Source organism: Phyllobates terribilis, unplaced genomic scaffold (genome assembly GCF_046119375.1).
Source record: "Phyllobates terribilis strain yellow unplaced genomic scaffold, ASM4611937v1 Scaffold_1__5_contigs__length_1240528914, whole genome shotgun sequence".
Lineage (NCBI taxonomy): Eukaryota > Metazoa > Chordata > Amphibia > Anura > Dendrobatidae > Phyllobates > Phyllobates terribilis.
Genome location: NW_027362761.1, coordinates 908,597,720 through 908,610,482, shown reverse-complemented (window position 1 = coordinate 908,610,482; position 12,763 = coordinate 908,597,720). Strand labels below are relative to the sequence as shown.

The window sequence follows — 12,763 nt, the reverse complement described above, 5'->3', positions numbered from 1 at the left end:
ATAGAAAGGTAAAATGAGAAACTGTAAGTACACATTGCTATATAATGTGATGACTGCAATATATTAAGAGGATAAAAACTTTGATGGGAGGATTGTTTTTCTAAGTGTTTGTTTGAGTGGGGTAGTGCTATCACATACGCTCATTACAATAGTAAACACATTCCTTCTTTCACTTCGCAAAAGTAAAGATTTTCTACAAAAAGAACCTGTCTGCTCTCATCACGTGTCTCCCATGAAATAACAATTTAACCTTTTTTTTTTTATAACTCCATGTTGTGCCATTCCTGGTCTTCCGTTTATACATTTATGAATAAACTGACAACTGGCTGTTATTGGTTTCCCAATCTGACACTATTCAATCAGTGCTGACCATATCAGACTGTAGGGACACACCTCTTTGACAAGGTAAATTCCAACAATTTAGTTGTCAATTTAATCATAAAGTTCAAGGAGGAAGAACATGATAAGCACAAGACAGAGTTCGAACAAAAGGTGTTTCCGAATTTGGTATTTCATGGAGAATATAACTATTTACTAAATAGACATTTTCAGAGTTGTGACAGGCCTTCTTCAGGAGTCCTTTAAACTAAGGATCAAAACTATGGTCGTATATATTCTTACTTTATGACAGGTTCACTTTAGATATATCCTTTATTTGAAACGTAATGCAGCAAGTATATAGGTAGTATAATATATGTGGTGATCATAAGATCAGGTTACTAACATTTTAAATATGATGTCATCTTGTGTCTTAAAGGGAATCTGTCAGCAGGATTTTGCTATGTGATCTAACAGCAGAATAAGGTAGTTACAGAAACCCTGCAATGTATCACTTAGCTTACTGAGTGAGCATTCATAATAGAATCACAGTTTTCTCTGTTGCAGATTTAGCATTCTGGGAATGGTGAGCCCTGTATAACCCCACCCACACCAGCTGCAATCAGTGGTGGGAGCATGGATGGACTAGGAGACACAATCCAGCTTGTTCTGTAGTGATAATCTGCTTCTGATAAAACACTGATTGTATTGAAACAGCAAAACAAAGTGGTTTGTGACATCGCTGGAATCAGAGTCTCTGCCCCTACATCATTGTCTTCTCAGATTACATAGAAAAAAAACTGGTGATAGATTGCCTTTAAAGTAAGATCAATACATTTTCCAAATCTCATGTTTAAAAACTACAAAGTTATGTAGGTTAGCTGAACCAGCACAGATACATTTATCTACAAATCCTATGGTATTACAAAACAAAAAAGGGTCTGTGTGTTATGGGTAATAGGTATCTTATATCAGCTCAAAGCCACCAACAATACTATAATTATACATTGTCACTGCAAACAATAACTTAAATCACCTTTAACGACCAAGTTCTCAATTCCACACTCAAACATTATCCATCCCCATTTTTCTTGACTTGGACCAATGCGGGTTACATCAGTAGTTGGAGGTTGTTCAGTTTCATCCACAAATGTGAAATCATCCAATTCTTCCAGGGTGAATAGAACCTTTGATTTTTCAAAGGGAATAGTGGTGATTGCGCAGGTTCCCATGTCTGATCAAAGGGAGGGAAGAAATATAATCATAAGGGCATATGGTAGGTATCTACAAGGCAGCAGACACAATAATGTTTTGGCTGTGCACACAAAAGAAAATATGCAGCTGCTTCTGAGAGACAGAAAAGTTTTATATCGCTTGAAAAAAAAAAGCCTTCCTGCGGTATGTCCATATGTTCTCAGTAGATTAGCACTGCAGCAAAAGGCATTAGCTTGCCGAAAACGTGGACCATTTCCTTCATTTAAACTTTTATACACCCTACTGATCATTATTACAGTAATATACAAAATATTTCTCACCTGATGTATCTAAGCCTCTGAGCTGGCCATGTACTCGATGGACATTTAATTTAGCAGCTATTTCTTTCCCTTTCTCTGCTCCAGCATTGGACCTTAATGACCCAGATGATTGTGGTTGCATTTTCGTGGCATTGGCGTATTTCTCCAAGTTTACTGGTGGACGACCAGTCTCTGGATTATTTGCGGTTTCTTCTACTACGCCTCTTTAAAGAATGAAAATAGAAAAAAAAAGATTACATATTTCCAAAATGAAAATATATGAGCTTACTTTTATACAGGATAAGTCATAACACTGTAAAGGGGGGGATTCATAGTCAAGGATCCTGAGAGATCCCAAAAATGACTCCCAATTAGTGATGAGCGAGTATGTCTCATTAACCCTTTAGGCGAGCATGCTCAGGTGCTCGCCGAGTATTTTGGCGTGCTCGCCATTTCTTTTACTGTCGCCGCGGCGGCATGTGTCATGGCTGTTAGACAGATGTGACACATGCAGGGATCTCCTCTGAAAACAAAAGGGTCGACTATTAAAATACCTTCTCTCTTCCACCATCATCTATCGGAGGAGAGTCAGAAGGCCTCATTTACATTAGATTATACCATTGAAAACTGATGTTTAGGCCAACTGTCATTTAATGTATATGATGGTCTTTAGCCATAAAGCTTAAAAAGTCCTGAGGCTAATTCATTCTGAGTATCAATAGGAGAATACAGGCAATCAGTAAGTGATAAAATATTCGTATAATATGGCATAAAAAAACTTTTTTTATGATGGAAAACCCCATTTTTGAGCCTATTTATAAAGGTTCTGATTCAGTGTCAATCAAATACTTTAAGTATGACAGTTGATAATGTGATCTCAATGACAAACATGATGCAATACCCTTTCCAGAAAACCCTGGCTGAGTTTGCACGTTGAAGTGAACCTGACAGCTGACACATGCAGCCCGATTCACAGTAAACATGTAACAGGCACTGGCTATATGATCTCATGTTTGACTCTGAAATGCCGCAGTGTTCCAGATAAGAACATACGTTAAAAGCTGCTGCGTCTCTCCACCTGCTACACTGGAGTGACTTGTCTTTCCCTATGCACATAAGTTGGCAGAGACCTGTCAATACAGGGCAGCGGGCGGGGTGAAGCCGGCAGGAACCCGCCTGTCCGACTTGTGTTGAGTGCGGCTCGGTCCCCAGCAGCCTTTAAAGAATGTTTTTCTCTGAAATGTTTTTCAGAGTCAAGGATACCTGGCTGAGATAATACAGCCAGTGCCTGATACATGCTGCCTGAGGATCGGCCATCTCCTATCTCAGTAACGTAACATTATGTCTTCACTGAATACAAATTTTACCAGAGAACTGAGAATTTTGAGAATGAAATGATCAGTCCTGATGGAGAAAGAAGCGGATTTGTCTTATAAGATATATTACATAGCTGCTTATTGTCATGTGTACTGTTGATTCCTGAAGTAAAAATAATTAAAACTATGGTTACTCTTTAACTAATCTAATCTTTTACCTGTTCATCCGGACTTGTGTAGCAATTCTATCAAAGCAGAGTGCGATTAAAGAAACATGGGTGACACTTTTGTTTGCGGCTAGATTAGAAGACTCTTCAATGGATGCTTGTAACAAACACAGATTCACCTGAAACAAGACAGGTTGATTATTTCCTCAGATTACCTCCAGCTATTTTTCTAACATAGAGCGAACAATAAGACATATAAATAAGACACATAATTATAAGATGAGGTTCAGCACTTAAGACAGGAAGAATATAAAGTACTGTAGCAAAGGGAAATATATTATGCAGTGCTGCTGAAATCTAAGAGTTCATCAGAAAATGTCTTCACCGTTTCAGTCCCTTGCATATCCCGAACAGCTAGTGTAAAACTGGCCGGTATATAGGATCTCAGTCTAGATAATACACGTCAGGAAAGATTAATACGGTATGTGAGATGAGTTAGTAATTTATGTACCGTTAACGCTATCCTTGACTGTGGTAACCACACAGGTTTCTTATCTTCTATTGTTATTTTTTTAGCTTGTATTTTAGCATCATACTTTTACAACTTAATGGCATTCATGACTTTTGCATCATCACCTCTGATTCTGATTCAGGTTACCCGTGGTTTGGGCAGCATGAATCAGAGCCTGGATGCACGATTGCAGCCAGGTATCTTCTTCTCTGAAGTGCTCCAGCATTTTGGAAAAAATATAGTTAGAAGGTCTGGTGTGGGACCATAGTAAGAGATGTGTCTCGTACGGCACCACCTCCAGCCAGCTTCTTCCTGTACCGCTCTTGACTGACATGTCTCTCCCATAGCAAGAGACCAGTCAATCACCTGGGAAAAGCCAGTCAGAGGCGGCGCCGGACTATTTTCATCTGTCCCTTTCGTTCCCTACCAGATTTTTTAACTATGCTTTCTCTGAAACAGTGGAGCATTTCAAAGGGAACTATCATGCAATCATGAAGCCAGGCTCCCGTAGCTTGGACAGCATGTATCAGGTGTTAAGCTCCCTTAAGTTTCACTGTTTGGGATGTCTAACTAGAAAATCAAATCTAAATCACAAATAAATTCAGCTTTCTATGGCATCCATAGAAAAAACATATACTCGAGTATCTTGCCCTTCTTGTTGTCCTCAACAACCTCAGTAAAACAAAGATTTACTACATAATAAGCTTGGGGATTTATGATATGACTTTTAAAGGGAATCGGTCAGCAGGCTTTTGCTACCGCATCTGAGAGCAGCATGATGTAGACAAAGGGACCCTATATTCACTTAGTTTACTGGGTGCAGCCATTCTGACACAGAGCTTTTAGATTTAGCAATGCAGCAGAGCTGAGAAACCTAACCCCGCCCACACCAGGCTCTCTATATACAATGTTTATAGACAGAGAGCTGCTTATCACAGGAGGGGGCGCTGCCGGACTAGCATGCATGTGCTGCTGTGTCCAGCAATGATAAGCTACTGGGGCTAAAACATTAATAGCAAGTAAATAACAGGATAGAACTTGATAAGAGAGGCATAGCTGAAATCTGTGTTTTAGTCCCTATAGGGGGCTCTGCCTATTTTTGCTCTCAGTCCACAGTCTGAGAGCTTGTGAGTTTTTTACATCTATTCACCTGGTGACTGGTGTTGTGTGGCGGCCATTGTTACTGCGGTGTTGTGTCGGTGAGGCGGGCAGCCTGGAGTCGTGCAGACTCAGTCTTGCATCATGGGTGCTGTGAGGCACCGAGCCGCCCACCCTGCTGGTGCATTGCTGCGCTGATGGTGGTTTAAGCATGGTGCCGCACCTTTCAGGCTAGGGACCACCTAAGAGGTTCACCATGACGTGGTAGTGGGCTTAATACAGTTTGATCAGAATGTTAAACTAAGAACCTCATGTTCAGTTTGTATATTTTTGCCGAGAGGCATTAGATCAAAGTATGAATATTGGGATGTGCGATCCATGTCTTTTTTCTACAGTTCTATGTTTTTAGCCCCTACCTCATGCTGTCTTCAGATTACATTGCAAAAACCCGCAGAAAGATTTCATTTAAAGGCTTTTAAAGCTTTAGGGAATAAACACATAGTGTACCTTGGGTACTGAGACATTGGCTTGAAGCCCCTTGATTTTCACATTATCTTGGTTTAGGCCGCTTTTGGTCTGCGTTTGATTTGTGCTTCCTTTAACATGACTCTCAGGTTTGGATAATTTATTCTCTTGCTTAGACGGTTGCTGGAAAAGAAGAATATAACACGAATGTACAGACTTTATCTTCTCGTAATGTGGCAATGGCAATGAATATTTTACTCCATATGTATCATCTCTAAACAATACACTGGAAATACTATCAGCTGGCAACAAGACAGCAATATAATGCTTTCCTTATCACTAGCTTTATAGGGACTAGATCTGCACATAAATTATACATTACGCTATAGCGATGATTATAGCTCCACTCTTCATGAGAGCCTGGAATTAAGTCACATGCGAATGAATAAGAGTCTGCAGTAAATCTCTACAGGCTACACTTGACTGACGTGGACATCTCCAACGTACACTGAGCTTGACCATCACAGACACTAAAGGCAGCAATAGCACATAATGACCGTGCCTCTGAAAACTATACCAGCTGCCACCATGGGCACCTCTCACTGTCAACTATCTGCTTAATGGCTCTAATACAGAAACACCAGATGGAAAAACATAAAGAAGCCCACATGGTTCTTGGGTGATACACATTTATTGAACTTACATTTTCCGAGAAGGTGGTCTTACTGATTTGCACAGCTTCTTTTAGCACCTTTGTATGTATGTCATCAACAATCACAGCTGGATGTCTGGTGCTGGTGAAATGTACCATAGCCTCTATGTACCTAAGGACAGCAAGAAGGTTTATAAGCCCAGCTAAAGGGCAATCCAAGAGATCACATAGCGGCTTACACATCAGGAGTGCAGTGTGGTTATCTTTAGAAATTGTCAGAATCCGGGACATTTTATTAAGCAAAAAACCATTATCAGAAAAATATGATAACTTTGAGAGACATATAAGTAAGGCTACATTCACACTCTGCAGCCTCCTACAGGTAAATGCTAGTGCACATGTAAAACATTCATAGGTCACTGATTCACCCAACCAAAACCTTGGTACCCGTTTTATTGTTATACAGAACAGCATAGCTGAAAAGACTACTCAATACAGAGAAATCAAATAAAAATACATACTTTTGTATCAATGGAGTTTTCTAGAGTTTGAAAAATATGTTTACAGGGCTTAGAAGAAAAAAAAAAAAAATTATAATGGTAAACCTCACCCAACCCCGGCAGCCCCTGTTCAGGAAATGCCCGCCCAGAAGATTACTGGCCAATGTGGTCTGTCCCCATTCAGTGATTGGCTGAGCGGGCATTTCCAGGGCATCACAGCAGGACTATGTAGCAGAGACCAGTGAGGACCAGGTAGTCCTCAGAATAGGAGCTACAAGGGATTGAAGCGGGTATTACTTCTTACAGTTTTTTTCACTTGTTTATGTCCTTTTAAAATTAAATTTCTGATTTTCATTTGCTGAACAATCCCTCAAAAATTGGAACTAATGGACATATGCCACTGTATGACTACACAGCAGAAATCCTCCCAACATATACCTCTAATATACACTGCTAACTGAGTGAATACACCCTAAGGAGTGTAGGTCTTAAAGGGGTTCTCCGGGCTTGGGACAAAAGTCTGCAACCACTCTATGTGACCCCAGCCTGGATAACTCATTTACCCATCAAAACTAAGCGGTGTAAGTTAAAGTCTCCAGCATCCTCTCAACCTATACACCCAACTAGTACTATAAATCTGTACTGCTGAGTGTTAATAGATCCTAAAGAAGTGTAGGTCTTAGACCTGGCTTATATGACACAATATGAACCATTAAACTAGGATTGGATTGTCTGTCGTTAAGTGGTCTTTTTACAACAACTAAACTTCTATGTGGACAGGACAATCAACAACATGTTCATTTTATTAATATAGAATATCACAGCTCTCGACAGTACAGCTCCTGTTTACACAAGACAATGTGCTGCAAAGAACAATGATTTTTAAGACCAATACATAATTGGGACTGAGCGTTCCTACAAAAGTTTGATCCCAGGTTATGGGATCGTCTAAATTAGCCTTTAAGCATCAAAAAGGGTGATTGTCCTTGAAAATAAAGTAAATAAATGAATACATTTTAGCAATTGCCTCTGATGGCACTATAATTCTTGCAGATGTATTTTCCATTCACTGGGCACGCAATGAGGCCAAGAGATGTGAGAAAAGGAAGATCATTGATAGTAGATACATTAATTCTACATTATCCTCACATGACTTATTATACAGTGCATAGGATTGTCACTAAATCATTGTGGACCAGAACCATTCACACAGAATGCCTACAATCACATTGCTCCTTTTTTCCATCAAATTTTGCAGAACAAAACAAAAAGCTCAACAAGATCTAAATAAAAGCCCAAAGTACCTGTCTAAAACTTCTGCTACGAGGGGGCTCAAAACAACATCCACTGCCCCTTTTACTTCTACAATAGCCGTCGTCCGTGTATGAGAAACAGGTTGATCCAGAGTCCATTCTTCAGTTATTGTTTCATCATCTGTGTTGTCCATTGCTTTTTTCTCCAAAGGAGTATAAGGGGTGCTAACCAAGAAGAATAAAATGTAATTAACCCCTGCATGGATGAACATGGTATATTAAATAAAGATTTGTTATAGACAACTATTCATATTTCAAGCGCCTCGGGTGCAAAAGTAGTGGAGAAACTAGTGGAGGTGTACAAATGATAATGCCAACATATATACAGTACAGACCAAAAGTTTGGACACACCTTCTCATTTAAAGATTTTTCTGTATTTTCATAACTTTGAAAATTGTACATTCACGCTGAAGGCATCAAAACTATGAATTAACACATGTGGAATTATATACTTAACAAAAAAGTGTGAAACAACTGAAAATATGTCTTATATTCTAGGTTCTTCAAAGTAACCACCTTTTCTTTGATGACTGCTTTGCACACTCTTGGCATTCTCTTGATGAGCTTCAAGAGGTAGTCACCGGAAATGGTTTTCACTTCACAGGTGTGCCCTGTCAGGTTTAATAAGTGGGATTTCTTGCCTTATAAATGGGGTTGGGACTATCAGTTGTGTTGTGCAGAAGTCAGGTGGATACACAACTGATAGTCCTACTGAATAGACTGTTAGAATTTGTATTATGGCAAGAAAAATGCAGCTAAGTAAAGAAAAACGAGTGGCCATCATTACTTTAAGAAATGAAGGTCAGTCAGTCCCAAAAATTGGGCAAACTTTGAAAGTGTCCCCAAGTGCAGTTGCAAAAACCATCAAGCACTACAAAGAAACTGGCTCACATGAGGACTGCCCCAGGAAAGGAAGACCAAGAGTCACCTCTGCTTCTGAGGATAAGTTTATCCAAGTCACCAGCCTCAGAAATCGCAGGTTAACAGCAGCTCAGATTAGAGACCAGGTCAATGCCACACAGAGTTCTAGCAGCAGACACATCTCTACAACAACTGTTAAGAGGAGACTTTGTGCAGCAAGCCTTCATGGTAAAATAGCTCCTAGGAAACCACTGCTAATGACAGGCAACAAGCAGAAGAGACTTGTTTGGGCTAAAGAACACAAGGAATGGACAATAGACCAGTGGAAATCTGTGCTTTAGTCTGATGAGTCCAAATGTGAGATCTTTGGTTCCAACCACCGTGTCTTTGTGCGACGCAGAAAAGGTGAACGGATGGACTCTACATGCCTGGTTCCCACCGTGAAGCATGGAGGAGGAGGTGTGATGGTGTGGGGGTGCTTTGCTGGTGACACTGTTGGGGATTTATTCATAATTAAAGACATACTGAACGAACATGGCTACCACAGCATCTTGCAGCGGCATGCTATTCCATCCGGTTTGCATTTAGTTGGACCATCATTTATTTTTCACCAGGACAATGACCCCAAACACACCTCCAGGCTGTGTAAGGGCTATTTGACCAAGGAGGAGAGTGATGGGGTGCTACTCCAGATGACCTGGCCTCCACAGTCACCAGACCTGAACCCAATCGAGATGGTTTGGGGTGAGCTGGACCGCAGAGTGAAGGCAAAAGGGCCAACAAGTGCTAAGCATCTCTGGGAACTCCTTCAAGATTGTTGGAAGGCCATTTCCGGTGACTACCTCTTGAAGCTCATCAAGAGAATGCCAAGAGTGTGCAAAGCAGTCATCAAAGCAAAAGGTGGCTACTTTGAAGAACCTAGACTATAAGACATATTTTCAGTTGTTTCACACTTTTTTGTTAACTATATAATTCCACATGTGTTAATTCATAGTTTTGATGCCTTCAGTATGAATGTACAATTTTCATAGTCATGAAAATACAGAAAAATCTTTAAATGAGATGGTGTGTCCAAACTTTTGGTCTGTACTGTATATATATATATATATATAAAAGACTTATACATACTGTAGTATATTAACCAGCATTGTGATGGAGCTTGTAGAACAAAACAAATCAAACTTTATCCTAGGATAGGCCTCCATTTTATTATGTTGGCCATAGAGCTTGTGGGTCAATTATTACAAGGGGAAATTCTCAATCTCAATTTGTTAATGGTGGCTACATATAACAAATGATCATGCCTCTGTTACTGTAGTAACTACTTATTTCTTTCTTTGGGGTCTATCACTGTCCACACAGGGTACATCTGAAGGTTTTAGAACTCACCTTGAGGAATTGCCTATAAGTTGCATCCCCCTGTCAAGTAAAGCACTGGCCGAAAGACCTTGTTTTAGAACCTTGAAAAACAAAAAAAAAATAATAAAAAATATATATATATATAAAAAATCAGGTTAGATAACAGAGCAAGCACAGTTTTACAAATTCTTTAATAAAAGTGTCAAGTGGGATAGAAACAGAGTACAGCTGGTGCAAATGGACTCATAGGACTCAGTCCGTCGGCCATGTCAGTAATTGTGGACACCAGATATAAGCCTTGAGAAGAGCTTTCTACCTGACGGCATCCATGGTTCTTCTTTTGTTTAACAGGACTTGCGTGCCATCACATTTGCAGTACGCCAGGCCGGCTAATCAAAAGAAAAGCCGTGGATGTCAGGAGGTCAGAGGCGGTTCTCAGGGCTCCTGTCCGGTGACCATAGACTCCAGACCTGGCCAATGTCCCAGACCCTGCAAATCAAGTCACGTAAACAATGATCCAGGTAAAAAAAATTTCCTATGTATTCAAAGTGTGTATTTATGTATGCATGAAATGTTTTATGTATGTGTGTTTAATTTCCATGAAAATAAATGAAATAAAACTACTTACAAGAAATAGTCCAATGACAGTGCAGATGTTAATACCAGTTTTACCACTGGACCTACCTTAAAAGTTGGGACACAGAGCTGTTCATAAGACATTGAACTTTCTTCACTAGTTGGTGTATCTAAATCTAAGGGTCGGTGCAGAGAAGACTTTGACGTTCTTTTATTTGTGGGATGTTTGACAGACCAGTTAAACACCTGAAATTGGCTCAGATAGTTCTGGTAACAAGACATCATAGGCTGCTGAGCAGTTTGCTCATGATCTATGGGTTTCTCAGCCTCCATTGGATAAATATGCTCCAAGGGCTCCTCTTCTCCCCCTAAAGCAGAGACAAATGATGCCTGAGAGGCATGAGTTCGGATTGGCAATGTTCTTGCGTCCAGCCTGTCTTCTCCTTGGGCAGAAGCAGTCAATGGACCTTCCACACTATGGTAAATTGAACCCCGGCTATAGTCAATATTTTGAGCCTGCCTTTTTCGTCGCTTTCTCCCAGGATAAGTGCCAGGGCCTTCATCACTGCTTATAGGCTCAAACTCTTCAGCTGCAGAAAAGTAGGCTTCACTGTCCGCCATTGACATGCTGGAGTCCATTGAACGGTATTGATGAAATGAGTTAGAATCTGCTGACGGAGTGTAAGGGAAGGAACCAAAACTCCTCCTCTGTTTTGGTGAATCAAGGACATTTTCATCACTGCGTGAGACATCGCTACTAAACTGAACTCCGACAGGTCCTGGTGCTTTGTCCACATAAAAGGCAGCTGAAAGGCTTTTTGTGCTGCCAAGTCTTGTCGAGCACACAGATGCCTGACGCTTCAAAGGAGATCGAAGAGGAGAATGAATCACAGGTCTATCATGAGAGTTTGGAGAAACAAGACTACTACCCAAAGCTTCAACCGGAACACTAAAACCACAAAACAAGTAATGAAATGATAATTAGCTCAAATAGATAGTGGATGATCACCAGTTCTTAAAAGAGGCTTGCAAATGTAATAATACTTTAGGCCAAGTTTCCCATTATGCTAGACACTTCTTTCACTAAACACTTGAATGCAGAGAATATCCTGAGGATAAGCCACCAGTATCACAGTCCTTAACCCCAAAATATGATAGCAATACTTTACTGCCCGAACCTTAAAGTTATGGAACAGGACTCGGTGATGATTGAAAGTGTTGATAGATTGGGGAAGGATAAGAAGACTGTACTGCACTGCCAGCATACATGTTAGAAAAAATCCTGCGAAGCATATACCTTAATGGCCATTTTTTACTATATTTAATGATAGGCTATGCAACTGACTGTAATTAGTTAATGCAGAGATCTGTCTAATTAACAATAGGGATCAGGAAGGCATTTTCTACCTTATGGCACATTGGTCTATACAGTTGTTAGAAAGCCTTTGTTTTCTTTTGGATCATTGGCAGTAATGATAATAGGAGCAGAATTGTCCTTTATAAATAAGATAATTTCATAGACTAAGCTTGAGAGCAGGGCCCTCACTCCTCTTGGTATCTGCTAAATTATGTGTTATTCTGTAATGTCTGATATTATCTGTACATGTCCCCTTTGAGTTGTAAAGTGCTGCAGAATATTCTGGTGCTATAGAAATAAAAATTATTAATATAAAATTATTATAGAAAACAACACAAATAAGGGAAAGGGTAGTCACCTCCCATGGGATTCTTGTGACTTTGCTCTGGGTGGATAGTCAACTTGTCCTATACTTTCCTCTGTAATAGAAGATGGACTGTCTTTTTCGCCAGCCAGCAAGGGAAGGGCAGCGCTGCAGCTGCTATTCTCTTCAGAAGATGACGAGCTATGAGAACGCAACGGGACTTGTAGGCTCAAGTGCTGCGCTTTTCTTTCAATCTCTATCACCACGGATCTGGAGTCCCACTCCTTCCTTTTACAGCCATTAGTCTTAGCTTAAAAAAATAAATAAAATAAATCATTGTTTTTTATATAAGCCATAGCATGTTTCAGTAAAGTTCCTCATATTTGTGCATTTAAATAAAACATACTTCTCAGGGCTCGCCACATAATAACTTTTACAAACAAAACGTAGC

General features: G+C 40.0%; 1 protein-coding gene across 12 annotated transcripts in view; it reads right to left on the bottom strand.

Annotated features, from left to right (window-relative positions):
* Nucleotides 1-12,763, bottom strand: part of BLTP1 (bridge-like lipid transfer protein family member 1) — a 303,862-nt gene that overhangs the window by 161,892 nt on the left and 129,207 nt on the right. For all 12 annotated transcript variants that reach the window (XM_073641272.1, XM_073641320.1, XM_073641292.1 and 9 more), the window contains exons 27-35: nt 12,367-12,622; nt 10,760-11,600; nt 10,106-10,176; nt 7,846-8,019; nt 6,093-6,213; nt 5,432-5,572; nt 3,367-3,494; nt 1,854-2,056; nt 1,355-1,552 (exon numbers count right to left, since the gene is read on the bottom strand). In XM_073641272.1, coding sequence (XP_073497373.1) covers nt 1,355-1,552; nt 1,854-2,056; nt 3,367-3,494; nt 5,432-5,572; nt 6,093-6,213; nt 7,846-8,019; nt 10,106-10,176; nt 10,760-11,600; nt 12,367-12,622 — 2,133 coding nt within the window. The remainder of the gene's footprint in view (nt 1-1,354; nt 1,553-1,853; nt 2,057-3,366; nt 3,495-5,431; nt 5,573-6,092; nt 6,214-7,845; nt 8,020-10,105; nt 10,177-10,759; nt 11,601-12,366; nt 12,623-12,763) is intronic.